Source organism: Microcebus murinus, chromosome 2 (assembly GCF_040939455.1).
Source record: "Microcebus murinus isolate Inina chromosome 2, M.murinus_Inina_mat1.0, whole genome shotgun sequence".
Classification (NCBI taxonomy): domain Eukaryota; kingdom Metazoa; phylum Chordata; class Mammalia; order Primates; family Cheirogaleidae; genus Microcebus; species Microcebus murinus.
Window position 1 is genome coordinate 17,411,568 of NC_134105.1, and position 22,765 is coordinate 17,434,332.

General features: G+C 54.1%; 1 protein-coding gene across 2 annotated transcripts in view; it reads left to right on the forward strand.

Moving 5' to 3' along the window:
• The window catches only part of MAN1C1 (mannosidase alpha class 1C member 1), a 134,238-nt gene that overhangs the window by 107,749 nt on the left and 3,724 nt on the right, over window positions 1-22,765 (forward strand). For both annotated transcript variants that reach the window (XM_075995317.1, XM_075995315.1), the window contains exons 5-9: window positions 1,833-1,927; window positions 7,099-7,216; window positions 10,885-10,978; window positions 15,169-15,284; window positions 20,730-20,949. In XM_075995317.1, coding sequence (XP_075851432.1) covers window positions 1,833-1,927; window positions 7,099-7,216; window positions 10,885-10,978; window positions 15,169-15,284; window positions 20,730-20,949 — 643 coding nt within the window. The remainder of the gene's footprint in view (window positions 1-1,832; window positions 1,928-7,098; window positions 7,217-10,884; window positions 10,979-15,168; window positions 15,285-20,729; window positions 20,950-22,765) is intronic.

Consider the following 22,765-nt stretch of genomic DNA (forward strand, 5'->3'; position numbering starts at 1 on the left):
ATCTTCTCTGGCCCTTCCCAGCACAGCCCTTCTTTCTCTCCGTCCCTCCCTCCCTCAGCAAGAGGACCACCCCTCAGAGGCCTCAAGTCCACATCCCTGTTTAAAGTGTCCTGCAATTCCTCTCCCTCTGCATTCCCTAAAGAGCTGCCTCAGCAATTTGTAATCGTTGGGGTCGGGGAGGACTCAGGAAGACTCTGTTTTGCAACAACCACAGGAGGACAGCAAACTGGGTCGCCCTCAAGCTCCAGAAGCAAAAAGACCCGTGTGTGTCCCACTTGGAGTGGTTGTTTAGGGGCTTGTGTCTCAGCTTTAAAAACAAATAACACTGGCACTCTGAGAGGCTGAGGGGAAAGGATTGCTTGAGCTCAGGAGTTCGAGACCAGCCTGAGCAAGAGCGAGACCCCATCTCTACTAAAAATAGAAAAATTAGCTGGGCGTAGTAGCGCATGCCTGTAGTCCCAGATACCCGGGAGGCTGAGGCAGGAGGATCGCTTGATCCCAGGAGTTTGAGGTTGCTGTGAGCTATGCTACGATGATGCCACAGCACTCTAGCCCAGGCAACAGAGTGAGACTCTGTCTCAAAAAGCAATTAATGAACTTCATTTTTATTATAAAAATTGCACAGAAGATAGAGATGAGCCCAAAAAAGAAAAGAAAAATCATCCACAAACTTACCCCTCCAAGACCATTATGCATATTTTGGTGTATTTCCTTCCTTTCCTCACGCATCCATACAATTTCTTTAAAAGTTGAATTACTCTGTTTTAAAATGTCTTTCTGTTAATAGATTATCAACCCTTTCCTTCCTGTTAAATATTACCCTGGGGCACTATTTGAGTGGCTGCCTGGTATCCCATTGTGCAGATGACCCGTCATTTAACCACTTTCCTATTTGATATTTTAGAGTGTTTCCAGTTTTTCCCACTATTCTAAATGATGCTGGAATAAATACCCATAAAGCTAAATCTTTACAACATCCTTGATTATTTAGTTCCTTAGAACAAATTCCTATGAGGGAAACTGCCGAGTTGGAAGGTCAGAGGTGCTTTTGATGTAATCGGGCATCTCAGAGGGACAGTTTGAGGGGGTCAGCAGCTCGGCAGGCTTCGAGGCCTAGGACCCCTTTGCGGCTCCCTCACTGTGCTGTGGGTGGGGGGTGAGCTGCTCGCCTTCTCCCCTATCCCCATCTGACAGATGGGAGCAGTGGTGATTCGAATCAGCGTGTCTGAGAAGGAAAGGCCCTGCCTCTGCCCCCGCACCCAGGAAGGGAACCTTGCCCGGGGGGGCAGTGGATCCTGGGGTCTCGGCCCCCTGAGCGGTACTGTTTACACTCTGCCCAGTTGGCACTGCCTGTTTCCCACGTCCTCCACCTGTGACATCCTGGGCCGCGATGTGGGCAGGCACTGCCCATCGGGACCAGCTGTCTCAGCCAGGTCCTCACCTGGACTTGGAGGTGGCCTCCCCCTCCCCCCGCCCTGCCTGCTCTTCCCTGCATCTTCCCAGTGGTCACCTGATCACAATTCTATTTGTCAAGCCTTCATCAGAGTCCTGACCCTGTGGTAAAGTCTTCACAGCCGTTATCTCATTTTCGTCCCTCCAGTTCTCTGAGGAGGGCAATAGTATCGTCATGCTGGGGACAAAGGAACTGAGATTCAGGGGAAGTGCTTCACCAAAGGCCAGGGAGCCAGTGGTCAGAGGGGCCAGGTGCCCAGCCAGGCCGCCTCCTGCTCTGGCTGCAGCCCTGGTGGGTTTATCCTGCCAGCAGCAGCTTCTTGGCGTGACCTTGCCCCACCTAGTCTGGCTTCATGATACCCTTTGACCCTCCTTTACAGGTGTTCCGAATAAAGGCCATCAAGCTGGGAGAGAAACTCCTGCCAGCCTTCAACACCCCCACAGGAATCCCAAAGGGCGTTGTGAGCTTCAAAAGGTAGGAGCCTCTCGCCCCCCCACGTGGGGCTTGGCTGCATCTTGTCCGGGTGGGGCCTGGTGAGGAAGCTCCAGGGGCAGCTGGCAGGCAAGCAGGAATGGAGCCCTGGGGATCACCTTTGTCAAACCCATTCTTTTACCAATGTGGAAACTGAGGCACAGGGTGAGGACAGTACCTGCCCTGGGAGTCACAGCGAGTCAGTGGCACAGTGAAAACTAGCCTTAGCTGAGGACTGTCCTGGGCAGGTGTTGGTCACCAAACCTGGCTCTGGGGTTTGGGCCTGATCTTCCCACAGTGGGTGGAGGCAGTCGTTCCTCTGTGAACACCCCATGGCACTGCCTGGCTCAGAGCCTGCAGGTTGGCCCAGACACCCCTCCCAGCCAGGGTTCAAGAGCACACCATATCCTCCCCCAAGGAGGCGGTCCCCGGACCTGCTAGGTGGTCTTAGGACCCTGGCTCGCCAACACACAAACCTTGCTCTCAGGGAGCCCTAGCCGCTGTCCCTGTGCTGCGTGGGGCAGACCCGGGAGACTCAGTAGAAGGCACATGGCCCGCCAACAACCCCATCCTGTTCCCATCCCATCTCCTGAACCAATTTCTCATCTCGGGCTCTCAGGCCCACCAGAGCTTCCTCTGGGAAGGGCAGGCAGGGCCCTGGGCTCTGGTTGGAGGCCCCACAGCCCTGTCTCTGTGCCAGGGAGGCAGCACCATGTGTGTCGGCCTCAGTGGCTTCACCGCCCTTCTCCAGTCTCGCAAAGAGAGGACTCGGCATGTTCAGTGTCTTTGTCGGCTGTCCTCCGTGATCGGGAGGCATTCCCAGCGTGTGATCTCACTGATATCTCACCACAGGCCCGGTAGGGGCCCTCAGGGGCCGGTGGAATCCCGTTCCCCATGCGAGGATTGACTCCGCAGAGCCGGACATGGGACCCCCGCTCAGATTCCTTTTCCACAAACACTGATCCGAGAGAGACACAGCGCTGCTGTGAAGCCAAGACACAAACTCACTGTCCTTCTGGCTCCCTCTCCCCGGCTCTGGGATAGGACCTCGTCAGGGGCGTCCCTCCCTCTTCCGTGCCCTGGCCCTGGCTGTCTACCTTGCCCGTGTCCCTCAGAGCACAGACCTGATCCGACACAGATCCTGACATTTCCGGTTAAGGCAGCGTGTTTGCGGTTAGGCCGCTTGCGAAGCTGTGTGCTCATGTATATGTATGCGTGCTTCCTGGCAGCATCTCCCTTTCGTGTTCTGGGTAAAAGAGTCTGTTGCTAAAAATGCCTCCCTGTTCCACCAGGGAGAGTGACAGGGCTGTATGTGGCCCGCGTGGCGCTAAGTTTGCTCTTTGGAACAGGCCTCCTGGTGGGAGCCGGACCACTGGTGCTGGCGCTGTGGGCAGCCCTGACAGGAGGGTGAGAACTCAGTCCCCGAGGGAGGGGTAGGTGACCAGGCCCTGCCCCAGCACTTCCAGGTGGGAGGACCCTGAGGCGAGGTGGTGCCCATGCTGGAGAGAGCTGCTCCTCCTCCCTGGTGTCCGCACAAGCAAGGGCAGGGCCAGCATGACCTGGGACCTGTAGGGACACTGGACCGTCTGAGACAGTGACCGTGGCCAGTCCAAGGACCTCTGCAGCTGAACCAGTCCCTCTCACTGGTGCCTCTCACACGGCCTCACACACACATAAGCACTCTACTGCCACCTGTACAAATCATAAGGGCCCAGATGCACGAGCTGGCCTTTGTCACAGATGCTCTCGAATCTGCACACAGGACACGCGTTCACACACGTGCTCCTGCCACACACGCCTTCACAGTTGCTAACATCTGTTAAATACTCACTGTGTTTCAAGCATGATATGAGCACATGACATGACTTCTCTTTTCAACCTCACAGCAATCACAGGGACCCCATCTTACCAGCCAAGGCTGGCCAGGTGCAGTGGCTTATGCCTGTAATCTCAGCACTTTGGGAGGCCAAAGCAGGAGGATCACTTGAGGCCAGGAGTTTGAGACCAGCCTGGGCAACATAGCAAGACCCACCTGCACCAAAAAAAAATTAGCTGGGCATGGTGGCACACACCTGTAGTCCTAACTGCTGGAGAGGTAGAGGCCGGAGGATCGCTTGAGGCCAGGATTTTGAGGTTGTAGCGAACTGTGATCACACCATTGCACTCCTGCCTAGGTGACAGAGCAACACCTTGTCTCAAAAAAATTAATTTTTATAAAAAGGAAACTGAGGTTCAGAGAAGTGATGTTACTTACCTGAGGTCACAAAACAAGTGAAGTTAAAATCCAGGTCTTTCTGGCTCCAAAGTCAAAGATGACAACACAGGGGCATGCATGCACATGTGTAGAAGCTACAGCTGGGGGTGGGGGGTGCCACTGTGGAGCAGCCCCTCCTGCCGGAGGAGAGGTCGTGGGCCCACTTGCACTTACAAGGCTGGAGGGAGGGCAGAGCTTTCCATTGGCCCAGTGGCTCACAGGGCTGATGCATTTAGGGCACAGAGTGCCTAGGATTTGTATTTGGATCCAGCTCTACTTACTGTGTGACCTTAGAAAAGTATCTCCCCCTCTCTGATTGTAATAAAGATCCTCATCTATGAAATAAAGATCATGGTATCTACCTTTGAAGTTGAATGTGAAGGTAAAATAAGATACAAGAACTGCCTGGCACATATTAGGAACTAAATAACAATAGTAACAACACATAGTTTACATGCGCACAATTACATAATGATAAAAACTCAGTACTTACTTGCACAATTTATACCTCAACAATAACTCTACGAAGCATGGGTGCTGTCATTGAGGGATGTGGAAACTGAGGTCTAGGGAGGTTAACCGACCTGCCTGGGGTCACCTAGCTGGGCCCTGGGGAGCCAGTGTCTGAGGCAGGCAGGAGAGAGGCACAGACACCTGCCTGCCTCTGCCAGGGCGTCCGCACTCCTGGAAGCCCACCTGGGAGGGCCAGCATGTGGGGAAATGAGAACAAAAGACAGCTTATGGGGCTGGTAGCTTTTTTTTTATAACCTTGAACTTCCCTGAGAGGGCAGGAAGGATCATTTATTCAGGAAACCCGCTGTGGGTACCGAGGCTCTCCCTGAGGTCACAAGCTGGAGAGAGACCTCTTGCCTGGCCTGGGGGGAGAGGAAGGGCGCAGCTCCCTCTTTCCCTCTGGGTGAATGCGAGCACCTTAGGGTGGGAGGCGCAGCAGACCCCTCCGCCACCTCCCAGCTCTGACCTTGAATACCTCACTTCCCTCTGTGAGCCCTAGTTTCCTCCTTTGCATATTGGTATTTACCTTGTGGACTTTAAATGAAGTAATGATGCAAACAGCTTGCCACAGTGCCTGGCGTGCTGTAGCGGCTCAATAAATGGAAGCCACTATGTTTATTATTATCCAGGAGCCACGTTTCCCCTCCTGTGCAGCCCATCCCTCCCACACCTTCCCCCGGCCCCACGTCGGGAAATACCCAGGAAATAGGATGGCGGGGGTGGCTGTGACTGCATTTGCTGAGATCATCTGACTCCAGAGAAGATCTCAAAACCCAGATCCTCCATCCGCTTGCAGAGCCCGGGAGACTGGGAAGCATCCCTACTTTCCAGGAAATCACATCCCGGCCTAAGACTGGAGTTCAGAGAGGAGAAGGGCAGCACGAGGGGAGCCTCAGCCCCACCCCAGAAAAAGTGGTGCCCCTCAAGTGGCAAACAGTGACCTCCATGCCCCACCCCTGTCCTCCTAAGTCCTGCCCCTGACAGGGGGACAGACAGGGGCCAGTTCTTGGGGAGCCAGAGCTATCCCCAGCAAGGAAGCCCCTCAGCCTGCCGTGTCCTCACTGTACCTTGGAGACCCTATGGATGGGAGGGGGTCACTCCACCCAGCTGTGACCCCACCCCCACCCCCCTGTCCTGCACAACCTTCCTGCAGAGACCCTGTCCCCCTCTTGTTGTCCCATATACCCTACAGGAGAGACAGTCACAATACACATGAGGAAATGGAAGCACAGGGAAGTGAAGCAGCTTGCCCAAGGCCACCCCCATTCTGTACCCTCCTTTTCTCTTGACCCTCACAAAAGCCCAGGAAGGAGGAGGCATTGGCCCAGGAGATGGGCGGTATTGTCCTTACCCTGGTTTATGATGCAGAAACTAAGGTGCACAGGATTAAATGGTTTGCCCTGCAACTTGAACCTGCTGCTTCTGGCTCCAGATCCCAGGGAGATTTTGAGTGAGAGCTCCTTGTTTATTACCACATGATCGAAAGAGAGGCAGGCCACCCAGGCGCCGGGTCTGAGCCCACTTTGGGTCCCAGCTGCTGTACGTGCTGTGTGATCTTGGCAGGGGACATCACTGTCCTGGGCCTTGTTTTCCTCATCTGTAAAGGGGGCAGACATGAGAATTAACTGAGATCCTGCCCTCTACTCTTCCTCTCTGAAAACACCCAGAACCTGGAGGTAGTTATCTGAGAGCCATCTCTGGTGTGTGGGGTTGCAAGGCCACGCTGGAAATACCTATTTTGACTCTCTCTGGGGTATTGACAGGAAGTGCCTGGCTAACAGGTGAGGAAACCTTTTCTCCAAGACCTACTGCTTCTCTCAGTCCTGACCCCAGGCTTCCCAGGGTCTGGCAGCTCCAGGTGAGTGGGCACACAGAGCTGCCTGCCTGTCACGTGTCAGTTCTATGAAATTCCAGGCGGGGGCCATTATGTGTCCTTGGACAGCACCAACAGCATGGGGAGAGGGAAAGGGCTGGGTGAGGTGCTTGCTTTTCATCTGCCCTGTCCGGACCCAAGCCACCACACCATTTGTCCTCCATGTGCCCAGCGTTCAGCTGGAGGACGGCATAGGGTGTTCCACAGGGTCTTTGTGGCCCCTGACAGCATAACTGAAGCCACCTGTAAATTTCACATACCTCTGGGCCAGGTCTGGAGCCCACAAGTCTTACAGGGGCTGCTTGATGATGGAAACACAGAGTGTTACAACCCAGGCCTGGGCTCAGGTGCCCTTCAGAAAGCCACATCACTGACCGCAGTGTCCTCATCAGGAAATGCGGCCAGGGAGGCTTGACGGAGGTTGTGCGGCAACGGCTCCTAGTACGGTGCCTGGCACACAGCAGGTACCCCCTCCGCTGAGCAGCCACTGTTACTGTCAGCTGACGGCCACCTGTGCTGCTTCTGTCTTTTCAGCGGGAGCTGGGGCTGGGCCACAGCAGGCAGCAGCAGCATCCTGGCAGAGTTTGGATCCCTGCACTTGGAATTCTTACACCTCACCGAGCTCTCTGGCAACCAGGTCTTTGCTGAAAAGGCAAGTCTCCCTCGGCTCCCACTCCCTCCCAAAACAGCTCCCTGCTCTTCTCCCCACAGAGAGCGAGGGATGAGCTTCTGGGTGTTTCCAGAGGTAAGTGGGTCCTCCCTCAGACCAGTAAGAGAGCGAGTGGGGGGGCCCAGGAGCCCCCAAGCCACGGCTAACATAGCAAATAGCAATTTGCGGAAGACCTAACTGGGCCCCAACAACAGGTGACAGGGAAAGTAAGTGCGAGGAATCATTAGGACTCTACAGAGGGCAGGGAAGAGATAAAAGTCTGCCAGGGAGAAGGTTCTTGCTGCTACACGTCAGCTCAGTGGCAGCTACCCACGTGTGAAATCTGGAGAAAGTGCAGCTGAAATCTAGGCACCACCTTGCCTTGGCAGGAATTGGCCACCCGGTGCAAAAGTCCCCTTTCCAGGGACATTTAACTTTTCCATGTACGATCTGCCTGCCTCTCCTTCCACGTGCCTGTCTCGCTCATGCTGTCAGCAGGCTGGCAAAGCAATGCCACTCCACAGCAGGTGCCTGTAGCTGTTCCTTCCCATTGTTCCCAGGCTATCCAAGGCCACCAGGGTGCTGAGAGACCCTGTCCAGTCTTGTCCAGCTGTCAGTACCTATCCCTGCTGGGAAGCCCCCCAAGAGGGGGCGTTCCTCAGTGCCAAATCCCTGGGCAGTCCCCACTGTCTGGAAGTGTCTATGTAGGTTCTGACCCTAAACCCAAAGAAGAAAAGTACACACACACTGCCCTCAGGTAACACTAGGTTGTGGCAGCCGTGGTCCCTCCCTGAGAACTACCTGGGGAGACAGATGCCCTGCCCTTCAGAGCCCTCCAAGGAGAACCTTTTGGAGAACTCCCACCCCCAAAGCCTTGTCTTCCCCCGGGAATGCCAGCCTGTTAGGCCAGCAGGGCAGCTGAGAGATGACAGACTCACACCTCTGCCCCTCGGTTCCCAGTCTCGTGTTGCAGCCAGCCGCAAAGCATCCCCTGGAACAGCTGCAAGGAGAGATTTCTGGGCTTCAGCCCAGGCCCTGGCATGTGCATTTTTAATGTAAACTTATGCTTTTTGACTCCAGGTTTGGGAACCTCTGCTTACTCCTCGGTGTAGGAATCTACCTGCGTGTCCTCTAGAAGCTCAAGAAGAGTTTCTCAGAGTCTTGGTCGCTCCCTCTGCCACGGAGCTCACTTAAACAGCCCATCCCACTGACGGCCCTTCCTGCAAAAACATTTTCCTTACATTGAGAGGGACTCTGCCTCTCTGGAACTGCCCCACCTTGACAGCTCTTGGCATGAGTTTAATCCCACTCCCAGTAGCTCTCCTGTGCTGATCCTTCTCCCACCTCCACGCCCCTCCCCCGGCCTCCCTGCTTCCTTCCATTGCTCTTGAGCCAAACTCCTCTAGGAAGGTTCTGAGCATCCCAGAATGGAGTGGGACAAGGAGCTCACCCTGGTCCCTGGTTAATCTGGAATAATAGATGCCACTGCCAGAGCACCTGCTGTGTGCTGAGCACATTAGAGTAGCTCCATGAGGTGGGTCTTCCTGGTGTTCCCATTTTACAGAGGTGGAAACTAAGACTCAGAGAGGTGGAATAACTCGCTCTGGGTCATCTAGCTGGTCAATGTTAGAGCCGGGATTCAAGCCCAGGACTTTCCAGCACCAGAATAATCAGACCAGATTATTACGCCACGCTGCAGGCTTTTGCTCCAGAGTCTACCCGTCTGTCTCCGTCTCTCTCTACATTTACATACTCTGGTTATTTTCATCCCCCAATCGTGCCTCCCGCAAAGGCAATTATTGGCAGTCAACAAATTGGCCCAAATTCTAGAAGCGCCTGCACGCTCCGGGGGAGCTAATTTAGCCTGCTTTACTGCTCACCACCAGGACAGTTGAGAATAACTCAGGTACAAGCATGTTCCTGTCCCCCATTATGGACTCTGTTAACATAAATGAATATGAAACCTTATGTGGCAAAGCCAAGTGCTGTCCCCCGGAAAGAAAGGTCTGACAGCTGACAGGCTGCTCTCGCAGCCCTGGCCTTGTAGACAGATAAATCTATTATCATGCTATAGTGTGGTCCCCAAGGAGATTTCTCTCAGGGGGATAGGGCCGGAGAGTAGACGCCTATGGATAAAGCCCCCCTGAGTTCCATTTCTCACCCTTCATAACTCCAAAGGTTGCAAATCCGGCCTTGGGTTGCTCCAGTGGGGACAGCCTCTGCCATGTGGTCACTGTCCTGATCCACGCTGGACCCGGGGCCTATTCTGTGCATGGCAGGAAGTATGTGTGGTCAGATAGACCTAGCTCTGCCACGAAAGAACCAGGTGGCCATTGGCAAGTCACCAGAACTCTCTGGGATTCAGGTTTCTCGTCAAACTGAGATAATAATACCTTATAGGTTGTTATGAGGGTCGGAGATAGTGTATATAACAGGTCTGGCTCAAAGGAACTGAGAAATGTTAACAGCTGTTGTTGTTGCTATTAGGATTATTATTAAAACCCTGAGATGCCTATTAGGGCTTGGTGGGTATTCAGGAGCCTGGGCCTCTCCTCTGAAATGATTCCAAGGGGTCAGATAAAATAACACATTATTAACTTGAGCCATTTGAAATAGCCAATATTTGACCTTTTCTCTTTAATTACCTTCCATATTTATCATTTTTTGGTGTGGTGAGAACACTTAAAGTTAGCAACACTTAGCGCTGAGCAATTTTCAAGAATACAGCACATTGTTATTAACTATAGTGAGCATGTTGTGCCCATAAATCTCTTGAACTTATTCCTCCTGTGTAACTGAAATTTTGTGTCTGTGGATCAACATCTCCCCGACTCCCCGCCAGCACTGGCAGTCGCCATTCTGCTCTCTACTCCATGAGTGCGACTTTGTTGCATTGCACGGAGAAGTAGAGTGTGGAACATAAGGGAGATCTCGCAGTGCTTGTCTGTCCGGGCGGCCTGGCCTGTCTCTCTTAACGTACTGTCCTCCAGGGTAATACATGCTGTTGCAAATGGCAGGATTTCCTTCCTTTTTAAGGTTGAATTGTATTCTATTGTGCATATATACCACATTTTCTTCATTCATCCTTTGATGGACGCTTAGGTTAATTTCATATCTTGGCTATTTGAATAAAGCTGCAGTGGATGTGGGGTGCAGCTGTGTCTCTTTGACACACTGTTTTCCTTTCCTTTGGATATTTACCCAGTAGTGGGATTGCTGGATTTGACCATTTTCGACCTATTAAAAAGGCAATTTTACCTAACATTTACAAACGAGCTACTCTCAGTTATATGAACCCCCTAAAAAAGGACTGCCTCAAAAAGGATCCCCCAAAGCAGCATGTAGTGAGGAAGCATCGAGGCTGGGGTCGGGAGGTCAGGCAGGCAGTGGGCCTGGGGCAAGACTGGCCTGGCAGCAGGCAGAGCGGACCGTGGAGATAGGGAGTCGGGGAGTCGGGCCCCACTGCGGCCACGCCCTCCACGTGGCACAAGGGCAAGGCCGTCTCACCACCTCCCTTGGAGCCTGCTGTTCCCTGCGTAGCTCCAGCTCCCTGCCTCGTGGTAAGGTTTCCTCTGTGCATCTGAACCAGCCGCCTCCTGTCCTCACTGGGCTGGGAGTCAGTCGGCTTCTTCGGGAAAGTGAAGGCGCATCTGTTGTCCATCTCTTGGCAGGTCAGGAACATCCGAAAGGTCCTCAGGAAGATCGATAAGCCCTTCGGCCTCTACCCCAACTTCCTCAGCCCAGTGAGCGGGAACTGGGTGCAACGTGAGTATAGAGCACCGCTGCCCCTCGCTCAGCCGGTTCCTGTCCAAGCTTCCCGGCCCGTGCTAAGCTCTTGGGACGAGTGAGGGGCGATGCGTTTCTCAGAGCCACATAGCCAGCGACCACCCGCCTCCCCAGGCCCCCCGGGGATTGGCCCACTGCTGTGATCTGCCACGGCTGCGGTTCATCGAGGCCCTGCCCTGTTCACCACCCAGCCTGACTTCTCCGGCTCCTCTCAGTGCCACAGCCTTTCCTCTCTTATGGGGCCACAGGAGCCTCCTTCATTATCCTCCAGACTTGCAGGAGTGTCCCTGGTAGAGTCATCCACTCTGGGAGTGGCTCCAAGAGAGGCCACACATCCTTCCCAGCCCCTTTGACCGGGCTTCCCACATCTAACTTTAATTTTAAAATTTTTTATACCTTTAGATTTTTGTTTGAAGAATATAAAAGAAAGAGAAAATAAAAATTTTTTTGTAAAAAGGAAAAAGAAAAAAGAAAACAAAACTTTTAAAGCAAGGCCTAACTATACAGCAATATAGAAATTCTAGAGCAGTATAGAAATTCACCTTGTATCTTAAACCTACAAGAATCAGTCCCAGGATTTTCAGTTGTTCTGTTCAGAGACTTGATTCTCAACCAGGTAGTTGTCGGTCACCTGGGACAGTATTCACAGCCCCCAGCCCCACCCACTGAAAAGGGGGGACCTTGGGGGACACACAGGTGTGAGGGTGCTGCCAGGTCCCCCAGGCCTCTGGGAGGTGGCCCCTGCTGAGAAGCCCAGCTCTGGGAAGCAGAGGCAGGCTGAGGCTCCAGCTTTGCCCTCCCGACTGAGGTCCTTGTCTTGTGGTCACAGACAGCAGGAATTGGTGGTGGCAGGTTCCCTGGCTCTGCCTCTAGGGCCTTCCCAAGACTTGCCTGGAGCCCACTTCCATGGCCTCTGCCCACACAAGGACCCCCTCCCCACCCGTTCCCTGGCCTCCAACCCCAGTAAGGGCTCAGGGGTACAGCAGATGGGAGTCTGATTCTGGCTTGGCTTAGAGGAATTCATTTTATCTCTTTGAGCCCTCCTGGTTTCCTGTCCTGCACTACAGGAGAAGAGAGTGAGATATGTTCTTTGTGTGCCACAGAAGGGTATAGGAACAATGGTCAAAGGCTGCAGGAAACAGATTTCATCTTCCAAAAATTATCTGGGCTGTCCCAAAGGGGAACGATGCCAGCAAGGCCTGGAGGGCCGGCCAGCAGCAGGGGTCCTGTGGCGAAGCTGCCAGGCCCTTCTTTCCAACCCAAGCCCCTGCCATCTGCAGGTCCAGGAGGCCCAGAAAATCCCACCCAGGAATTTTCTCCAGGGATGGCCCCACGTGGCCTCCTGCAAAAACCACTTACAGAAATGCAAAATATTTTTAACCAAAACACACTGCCAAATCCAAAAGTGTGGGGTGAGAATGAAGGCTCAAATTACAGATTATGGCCACGGGAAGAGACAGTTCGATAACTGTTACTGCTTTTAATGGCAAGGCCTGGCTGGGCAAGGAGATAAACTACTCTGCTGGCCTGAGCTGCTCCAGGACAATGCAGCAAAACCCGTAAAAAGAGGCAAAAAGGGTGTTGGCTTCCCAGCTAAATAGTTAGGTTGGCAAATGACAGGGGCGCCCCGCTGGGAAGCGTGGTTTTCTTCTCAGGCTTTGCCAGGGGCTGCAGGTCTGGGCAGAGTCGGCCACATATGGGAAATTGTTTCATATTAATAAAATATGAGTCCGCAGCCTGCCAAAGAGCAGAGGGGAGGTCACAACGCCCTGCTCATCTGGACGCCTGCCTTCTTCCGCCCCTGGCTTTGGCGCCCGGGGTCATCTCAGGTTTCCTGTGGTTTTTGTTGGGTTTTGGGGTGCGTGTGTATTTTTTTAACAGACCACCTCGCATAAGTTCAAGCGCATTCATGTTATTTTCTCTCCTTGAATCCTCAGAACAAGCCCGTAGGCAAGGACTGTTAGGCCCATTTGCAACGGCAGAAATTGCAGCTTAGAGAGCACAGGAGGAATTAGGGCTGCAGCCCAGTTATCCAGGCCTCTGCTCTGCCCGCCTCCCATTCCTCCTTGAAACGGAGCTTCCAGGTAACAGAGACCTGAGACCCTCCTGCCACTAAGACTTCACACCCAGGAAAAAATCCACTGGCTCCAGGTGGTACCAAACACAGATGGAGACAATCCTAAGAACGACCCGTGTAGAGCTCAGAGAGCTGCCAAGGAGGGCTCACCAGCCCTCTGCATGCCCCTGAGTAACGTGTGCTCCTTGGCCACTGCCCGAATCCCAAGCTTTCTTCAGTGGGAGGGAGGTTGCAAGTTCAGACCTCGATAGTGGATGTAGGGGTGAGCTCCAGCCTGGCGCCTAGCCTGGCTGCTCATGATGGAAGGGCACGTCAGGCCCAGGTTGGCGCAAGCCAAGGCACAGAGGTGAGAAGTCAGGCAGGGAAGGCTGGCAGCTGGGGATATTTGGGTGGCAGGGACAAAGGTGAGAAGGACAGGGCAGGAGATGAGTCTGGATATGACAGTGGCTTGCCTGTGACAGGGCCCCCTTCTATGGGCAGCAGAGAGGAGCCCAACCCAGATTGACTTCCAGCCTCCCCCAACTGCTTGCACAGACCTGCTGCAGCCGGGGACCCGCCATCTACATGCCAGGCCTGGCCCGGGCCCTGGGTGCTGGCAGCTAGGAATGATGGAAAGCACCTCCACGGTGCTGGTTCTCTCTTCCCTCCTCACCAGAGCAGAGTCCAGCCCGCATGGCCCCTTCCAAGGGCTCCCAAAGCTCGTGCTTTATTTTGTCTGTTCCAGTTTTTGCAGGTGTGTGTTCCATACCGGAACCCTTGCTGGGCCAGGACTTATTTGTGGATCAGGGCTGGAGGGGGCCAGAGGGCTGGCTCACTGTGTGACTGGCCTCCTCTCAGCCCCCTTTCCTGGCTTCCATGTCTGTCTTTGTCCTATCTTTTGATCCCTGATCCCGCACACTCTTTTGTCTTTTCCTGTGCCTCCTTGTTTGCACTCTCTGGTTGGCTGTGAACACTGCAGGAAGCTGGGGCTTGACCATTCACCCGCTTGGTGAGCTTGGGCAAGCTGTTAAGGCTCACTCTCAGTTTTTCCATCTGGGAAATGGGGTCAATTAAGTGCTTACCTTACACAGTGCTTGGGAAGATAAGTTTTAAGTAATATGGCAAAGCCCCTAGCCCACAAGGGACACTCAGTACGTGGCAACTGCTGATGTATCGTCTGTCTCTCTCCCTCCCCTGCCCACGTGCTTTCTACCCCCTCCTTCCCCAGAGGAGGTGACAACATACTGCCCATCCCCCACCATACCTGCAGTTCACCCCACTTCCCTCCCCGTCTCTCTGCTTAAGTGAATCAGAACACAGATGGTTTGTTCTTTGTTAAATCTATCAAATGGCTTTATGTTTCCCTGTTGTTAATTTTCAAAGTATGTGAGTGAAGTGTTTGGTTCTGCGGTTAAGTGTTCCTCGGGCAACCTGTCTTTCTCCCAGGACAACCCTGGGTGGAGAGACCTCCTCGTCCAGCCACTGCCTGAAAGGCTCTGCTCCTTGGGTGACTCTGGGCAGCATGGCTGGACTACCGTCCCCAAGCAGATGCCACTAAGGCAGAGAGAGGTCTTCAAACTCAATTCCTCCCTGCCCCACTCCTTTGAACTCCATTTATCCCAATTTGCTAAATTTAAACTGAGTTCTTCCGGAGTGGCTCTTTACTTGAGGATCTGGCTGACTAAATTAAGGCTCTCGTTCCTTCTGTCCGTGGCCTTTTATGAAGCTGCCCAGCATTAATTACCATGTTTGTGAGTGGGTAATAAAAATCTCTGAACTCCCTGCCACCAGATTATCTTTTGAAGGAAACGCAACTCATTTGCAGTTAATAACCAGAGGCCCTGGCATCCCCAGGCTGCTAAAGCGTGATGATTTACGGCACCCACTGGGTGGGCCCGCACACTTTTGCACAGGACAGCCACTCTCCAGGCGGCCCTGGTCTCTCCCAGGTGCAGGCAGAGTCTTCCTCTCGGCCCCCATCGGGGCTTGGTGGCTGCTGGTCAGATGCCCACGCACAGCTCCGTGGCCACCCAGGCCGCTGTGCCAGCCACCCCACGCCATCCGCCCCGCCGGCGGCAGATGGAGATCACATTCTTTCTTCTTTCCCTCACAGACCACGTCTCGGTTGGAGGACTCGGGGACAGTTTTTATGAATATTTGATCAAATCCTGGTTGATGTCGGCCAAGACAGATATGGAGGCTAAAAATATGTACTACGAAGCCTTGGAGGTAAGATGAGCACTTGATTCTTCATGGGCCATTGGCCATTAGCCACCGGCTCTCTCGCAGGCCCTAAGTGCTGGGGGCAGCAGGGTCCAGATGGGCAGAGGCTGGCTCATGCCTCCCCCTGGTGAGCCAGTGAGAAGAGTGACAAGACAGTCCCCTCCCAGCCGGATGATTCACACCCCATCTCATGACTTCTGAATGCTCTGAAGTTGGGACGGTGTCAGTGCCCGCGTTTTACAGATTGGAAGCCCAAGCTCAGGGAGGTTAAGTCATTTGTTCAAGGTCTCATAGGAAGTGACAGTCAATTCAGAAACCATGGCTCAGAATCCACCACCCCCATGGTGTCTGTGTCTCAGTTAATATATCAGAGCCCAGAAGGTAGCCAGATTGTGGGCTGGGCCCCCCAGGGGAGGCTGCCAAAGTGAGACCCTCGGCTGTCTTCCTGCCAAGCCAGAGATGATGACCTAATGAGCATGTCCATGCTGGGAGAGGCCACCTTCAGTGGGGCATCCAGTTCTGCTCCTTCTCTTTATGTGGCAGGAAACCAAGGCCCAAGGCCACACAGCACAGAACTGGCAAAGCTGGCACCACTGCTGCTCTGTCCCTGGGGTATGGAATGAACAAGGGACAGCAGACTGAGAGTCCCTCTGAACAGGGGGAAACTAGGATAGATAGCAGGAGAGTCAGCCCAAGCTTTTGGGAAGGGGGTAGGAAATCCCACAGCCCATCAACAGATACCTCTGAGCCCAACTATTGAAAAGGCACTGGGCAGGCTGTGGGCCTCAGTTTCCCCATAAAGAAAGTTGAGCAAGTTGGATCTACTCTGCCACCACCTTGGTCTAAACTACCTCCTTATTTCCTCTAACCTGGCTTCCCTTCTGCCCTGCCCTGTAAGTCAGTTCTCCGTGAGGCAGCCAGAAGAACTGGGAACACTTGTCCTTCTCCTTCCTGGCTTCCCTCAGCACCTAGAAAAGACCCGACTCCTCCTTTACCCACCGGGTCCCTCCTGATCTGGGCCCTGTGAGCACCCCGACTTCGTCCCCAGCCCTCTCCCTCTGTGCTCTTGGCTCTGAGCAGCTGCCTTCTGCCCTTCCTCAGACACACCAAGCCTATTCCCACCAGGACCTTTGCACTGGATGTCCCCTCTACCTTCATGTGCCTGGGCCCACGTACTGGTGAGCGCTCAGCTAAAATGCCCAGCCAGTATGTCACACCCCCAGGTGCATTCTCCACACCTTTATCAGCATCCGAAATTGTCATATGTACAGATTTGTTTACTTGTTCATTATCTGTTTCCCCCAAATAGAATGTGAGTAATCCAGGATCAGGGGTCTTGTCTATTTGTTCACCTTGTGTGCCCACTCCTAAAACAGTGCCTGTCACATAATAGGCTACAGTAACTATTTTGTAAACAAATGAATGAATGCCTGGACGGAGGGAAGGACGGATGGAGGGAGGGACGGATGGGTTGCTAGGTGGGCGGGGGGATGGGGAATGGGTGTGAGCAGTTGAATGGATGGGTAGATGATCTCTCCTCTCTGATCACACGAATCTGGCCAGGATTGGTAGTGCCTGAAAGACACACATTGAAGTGGGCCTCTAGAGCCACGGACCCTTTACACTGTGGGCTCGGTGATGATTTTTCCCTGCCCAGCTCCCCAGGACAAGACCTCAGTCATGGGGCAGCTTCTGGGACTCCAGTCCCGGCTCAGTCTGAGTCTCAGCCCTGTCCCCGGCCGCCGGCCGTCAGCTTCAGCGGAGCTCCGACCAGAGCCACTGAGGATTAGCGTTCCACTGGCGGCCAGGGTGTGCAGTGAGAGAGGCCCTTTATGCCTTTCCTTGCAGAGTAAACATTAAGTTAATGAGCGGCCTGGTTCCCTGCCCTCAGGGCACACTGTAGTTGAGGCTTCAAGGGAAGAAATGGCCATGAATTATTTAAGGAAACTGGGAACACTTGATTGAATGGGAGAGGCTTTGCTCCCCACATTTGATCTCCCCAGCAAAGAGCCTAGAGCAGTTCTGACCCTGGGTAAAGGCTGGGCCTCTGGCAAGTTTGGGGCTTTGAAGAATGTTCTGATGGTTCTCAACCTTGTTGGCTTGTTAAAATCACCTAGGGAATTATAAAATCCTGATGTCCAGGCTGTACCCCTGACTAATTATATCAGAGCCTCAGGGCTCCATGCCCAGGTGACAGCATCTTAAAGATTCTCACTCTGCCTGCACTTTAGGGTCACCTAGGAGCCTTAGAAATCCCGTGATGGAGCCACCCCACCATCCCACCCCTGCCCCAGCTCCCACGGCGATCGTGATGGGCAGCTGGGACTGGAAACCACCCGGTTAGACCAATGTCCAGCTGGGGTGGGCGTGGGAGGTCCACATCGTCCTGAGTGCCACAGGAGGAGGGACAACAAGATGAAGAACAGGAGCACTTTGGTCACTTTGGCTCCTCCAGGCACACACCCTAAGTGCCTTGTCTTACTTAGCACCCATTTTACAGATGATGAAACTGAGGCCCAGAAAGGCCCAAGGTCACACAGCAACAAGTGTCAGAGCCAGGACACAAACTCGGGTCTGACTGACTGCAAATCCAGTGCGCCTGCCTCCACCTAGCAGCGGCCAGATCACAGGAGAGCCCGGCCGGCCCGAAATCCCTCCCTGGATGGGGTTTCCGCAGGAGGCACGGAGCCAGGGTCTTTGAATACTTTCTTCTTTAATCCTCATAGCCATTCCAGAAATTATTCCTCCCATTTTATAGATATGCAAAGTGAATCCTCAGAAAAGCGAAGTAACTTGCCCAAAGTCACCCAACTCTTAAACTGCAGAGCTGAGATTTGAACCAGCTCTCGTGACTCCCCACTCAGCTCTTTGCACTGCTCTTTTATTAAAAGGATTTATTCTATAAAACTTGGATTCGGTCAAAAGGCCACACTTAAAGACGTAAAAGGCCACAGATGGCCCGAAGGCCGCAGGTTCCCCACCCTGAAACCTTTTCCCAGTTGGTCCCCAGGCTGTGCTGTCCTGTGTTTTGCTCAGAGTGTTAGAAAGCCTTGTTTTTTATCCTTGCATCTGCTTGTCTCGGTTGTACCCCCACAGAGGCACTGGTTTATAATTTCCTCTCTGCTACAGTTGCTTAGCTTGAGGCCAATCCCAGATGGAAATGACCTACGGGAGGCCAAGGCCGTCTGGAAGGTGCAGGGTTCCAGCGCCAGAGCGAGGCATCCTGGGATCTCCCTCTGGTGTCTGTGTTCTCTCCCAAATGTTGACAACTGGTAACGTGAACCAGGCTTCTAGGCCCTGACACTGCTACCCTGTGCCACATGCTTGGGATACAAGCAGCTGCCGGGGACCTAGCTCTGCCCAGGAGCCAGGCCAGGCCCAGAGCAGACTGCAGCCTGGCAGCCAGGCGGCCCTGCAGGCCTCAGCACCCCCCCATCTTGGCACAGGTGCCCTGGCACGGCCCGTTGTCAGTGCCTCCCCATCTGCCACTCAGTGAGGGTCCCGCAGCCAGCCCACCAGCCCTGGGCCCTAACGGGAGGGAACAGGAAGACACAGACCAAGGAGTGAATGTTGTCTGAGCGTCCTCCACGTGCCAGGCACTCGATGGAGGCTGCTGCTGGTGGCTCCTGCCGTCACGGCACACAGAGTCCACAGACATTCAACAGAAACATATGCCAAGTGCACATGTCACTCTGTAGAGAGGTGAGGGGTCAACAAAGTGACAGGGCCACGGTGCTGGTTTAAGTTGTGGCGTTCTGGAGGAGGCCTAAGGGCCGAGCTGGAGTTAGTGAAGTCGAGCTGGAACATGCAGGGTACAGCTCCTTCAGGAAGGAGGGACAGAACTGGCAAAGCCCCCGGGCCGGAAGAAAATGCAGCCCTCACGAATGTCACCTTCACAGGGAGACTTCCTCTGACCTCGCTCTGCAAAGTGGGCACCCTCCAGTTTTTTTATCTCACCCCCTCGATTTGTTCATTCAAAATGCTGATCACAAACTGCACCTCATGTGTGTGGTTTTGCTGGGAAGTCTCTGCACTTTTGGGTGAGGTCCCTGAGGCAGGGCCATGTCCCCCCTACAGAACAGCTGTGTCCCCAGTGCCCAGCACAAAGCTGGCATCAAGGGAACATTCTCGGGGTTGGAGGGAGCAGTGTGTCTGGGGCGGGGTGTGAACAGGGAGGGGCAGGGGACAGACCAGAGAGGAATTAGAGGAGCTACCATATACTGGGGACTCTCTTAGGGTTGGGAAATATGACAAGCTCTGCAGACATACCTCATTTAATTCTCACAACCCTATGAAGTAGTTAATGCTCTTATCCCCACTTTATACACGAGGAAACTGAGGCACAGAGAGGACATGTAACCTGCCCAATGTCACACAGCTTGGAATTGGTGGAGATGGGATTTGAACTCAAGGAGTCTGTGCCCAGGGGCCATGTCCGTAGCATCAGGTCAGACCTCAGGGTCCAGATCATGGAGTCTTGCCGGTCTTGCTGGACTGTCACCTAAGGGCACTTGGAAACCACTGAAGGTTCTAAGCAGGCAGGTCATACAATCCAATTTGTTATTTACCGAGTGCAGAGGCCCCTGGAGAATAGATTGGAGGGGTGAGGGTGGAGGCAGAGGCCTGGCAAGGGCCCCAGAGGCTGCCAGCCATAGTCCAGGACCCCCTGGCCCATCGAGGCTGGCCTTAAGCTGTGTGAATAGCTTCCTCCATCCCCTTGGTCTCCAGGGCTCCTGGGGCCATGATGGCCTGACACATGCACACGCTGACATCCCAGTCTTTACCAACAGTATCACCCTTCCCGCTAAAAGGGGCAGCCATCGGGTAGTGGAGGTCCTGGTTGGTGTGGCTGGGGGTCTGCGTCGGGTAGGGTACCCCGGCCCAGGTGCGTGGCTTGCTGTGGACAGTAAATGAGCAAACGTACGATGCAGTACCTGTGAGGAGCAGCTCTTACTTTTCTGCAGGTCCTTTTTGGGAATCTGGTAACGATAGATGGACCCTCTCCCGGAAAGATGCACGTTCACAAAGTGTTGGGTACAACTCTAAGGGTGTTCTGAACCCCTGAAACCCATCCACAGGCCAACTGGACTTCAGATTAAGACCTCCTAACAGAGGATCTAACAGTGGATGATAATCATCTTAAAATTTATTTTAATGTTTTTTAAAACGTAGAAGATTTTAAAGCCCACGTGAGAGCCTTGCCCTGGGGAGCTGCCCTGCGTCCGAGCCTCCCAGCAGGCAGCAGACACAGCTCAGCAAGTGGCAGGGCCTCCCGTGGCCCATCGGGCACCTGCGCCAACAGAGAGCAACGGGCCTCCTCTGCCTGGGATGGAGGGCTCAGCAGAGCTGCGCTTGCTGCTGTCTCCAAAATGTTCATTTTCCATCCTCTCCCCTCCCTTCTCTGTGCCCTCCCTCGCCCCCCTCCCTGCCCAATTCCCACCCTGCTCCCAGGCAATAGAGACCTACTTGCTGAATGTCTCTCCCGGGGGGCTGACCTACATTGCTGAGTGGCGAGGGGGGATTCTGGACCACAAGATGGGGCACCTGGCCTGTTTCTCCGGGGGCATGATCGCCCTCGGCGCTGAGGATGCCAAGGAAGAAAAGAGGGCCCACTACCGCGAGCTCGCAGCCCAGATCACCAAGACGTGCCACGAGTCATACGCCCGCTCAGGTAACCCTGTGAGGGGAAGGGGCAACAGGAGAGACTGAGGCTAGACACCAGGAAGAACTGGAAAGATCAACAGAGTGGCAGTGAGTGAAGGGAGCACATAGTCTTAGGGAAATCTCCCCTTGGGAGTCATGTAGGATCTGAATGAGGGAAGTGCTGTCCAGGCCCTGAGATTGTGCCCTACATTGAAGGGGAGATAGTAAGGCACATTAAGCATCTTGTGTGTGCCAGGTGCTATCCAGCCCTTGGCTCACATCATCACTGAACCGCACAGCACAGATGAGGAAACTGAGGCTCAGAGATGACTCAGCCCAGGTCCCATGACAAGGGCACAGAGCAAAGGGTCATACAGCCCCTGGGACAGAGATGTTGGCTTCCTCCTGAGCATAGCACGTTCCCCCCACCCCATAGGGTATCTCCCCACCTCCTAGAACCACCTGCTCAGTCACCTGCTTGGACCCAAGACCACTGGGAAGCTTGGGAGCTTCTTGGCCAACCCGCTCATGGCTAGCCACAGAATTGTCTGTCAGATGCTAGAGTCAGAGGTCACGTTAGAGAACACGAGCCCAACTCCTTATGTTACACACAGAGAAACTGAGGCAGCCCAGAGAGGGGAAGTGACATAGCCAAAGTCACGCTGTGCACGAGTAGCTGTGTCTGGGCTAGAGCCCGGCCTTGATGCCCAGTTCCTCCCGACATGCTGCCTCTCTCTGCAGTGCCCCCAGGAAGACCCCGCCCTCCGTGGCCCCCGAGATGCCCACCGCTCTGGGTTGTAACCCCAGCCTTGGTTGGAGGAGAAGACAGGGATGCAGTAAACATCCCTGGCTCAAGTGCCGCTCTGCCACCACCAGCTGGGTGGCCTCTTTTCCTCTCTGTTCCACGGGAATGACAAGGCAGGGGCCCCAGAGTGGGGCCGAGGGTCCGTGAGAACACTCCAGCAGCCGCCTCCAGCCGGCAGCGCGGCAGGCGTCCCTTGGCAGCCAGGGCCGTGTGTCTGTGCCCGCTCCAGTGGAGGCTGGTTCTCCTGGAGCTGTTTCCAGGAAGTCAGAGAATTGCAGTGGGTCTTTAAAACTGGTCTTCCATTCTCTTCAAAGAGCTCGCTCTGCCAGGACCATAAACAAATAAGAAATCTCAGGAATAATAAAAAGCTCGCTATTTGTCTAGGACAATCAGCCCAGGCCATAAAATACAGCCACTTAGTAGAGCGTATTGTTGCTGCCAGCCCGGCTCATCCCGAGGACGGCTGCGGCGGGCGCCCCTGCCCTCACCCCATTAGCCGCTTGGCAAAACGACTGTTTTCTGGTGGCCAGGAGCCGCTGCACCATTTGGAAAGATTGGAGGGGCCAGGGCCTAGTTAATTCCTCTTCCACGAAGCCCTCCATGGAAGAGTGGGATGGCTTCCAAGGTCCCAGTCCCTGTCGCACGAGGAAAAGCAACCCAGGGCCGCTCAGGGCTGTGAACTCTAGTGGGAGGGAGGGCACACGTTAGGGACAGAGTTCAGCACTCAAGTGATCTGGGCAGGATGTGCAGGCATTAAAGGGAGGAAGATCTGGCCCCCACACCCTACATGCTAAACCCAGAGGGTTAGAGCCTGGGGAGGGTTGGAGAGGGAGAGAGAGAGAGAGAGAGAGCGCGCATGCGCCCAAGCACCCAGAGTCACATCCCAGCTCAGCCATGACTCACTGTGTTACCTTGAGCAAGTTACTTAGCCTCTCTGATCCTCAGTTTCCACATACATGAGAGAGGGATAATAGCATCTACCATAGCATGAAACCATTTTGTCATTATTGAAATCATGTATGTGAAGCACCCAGCACAG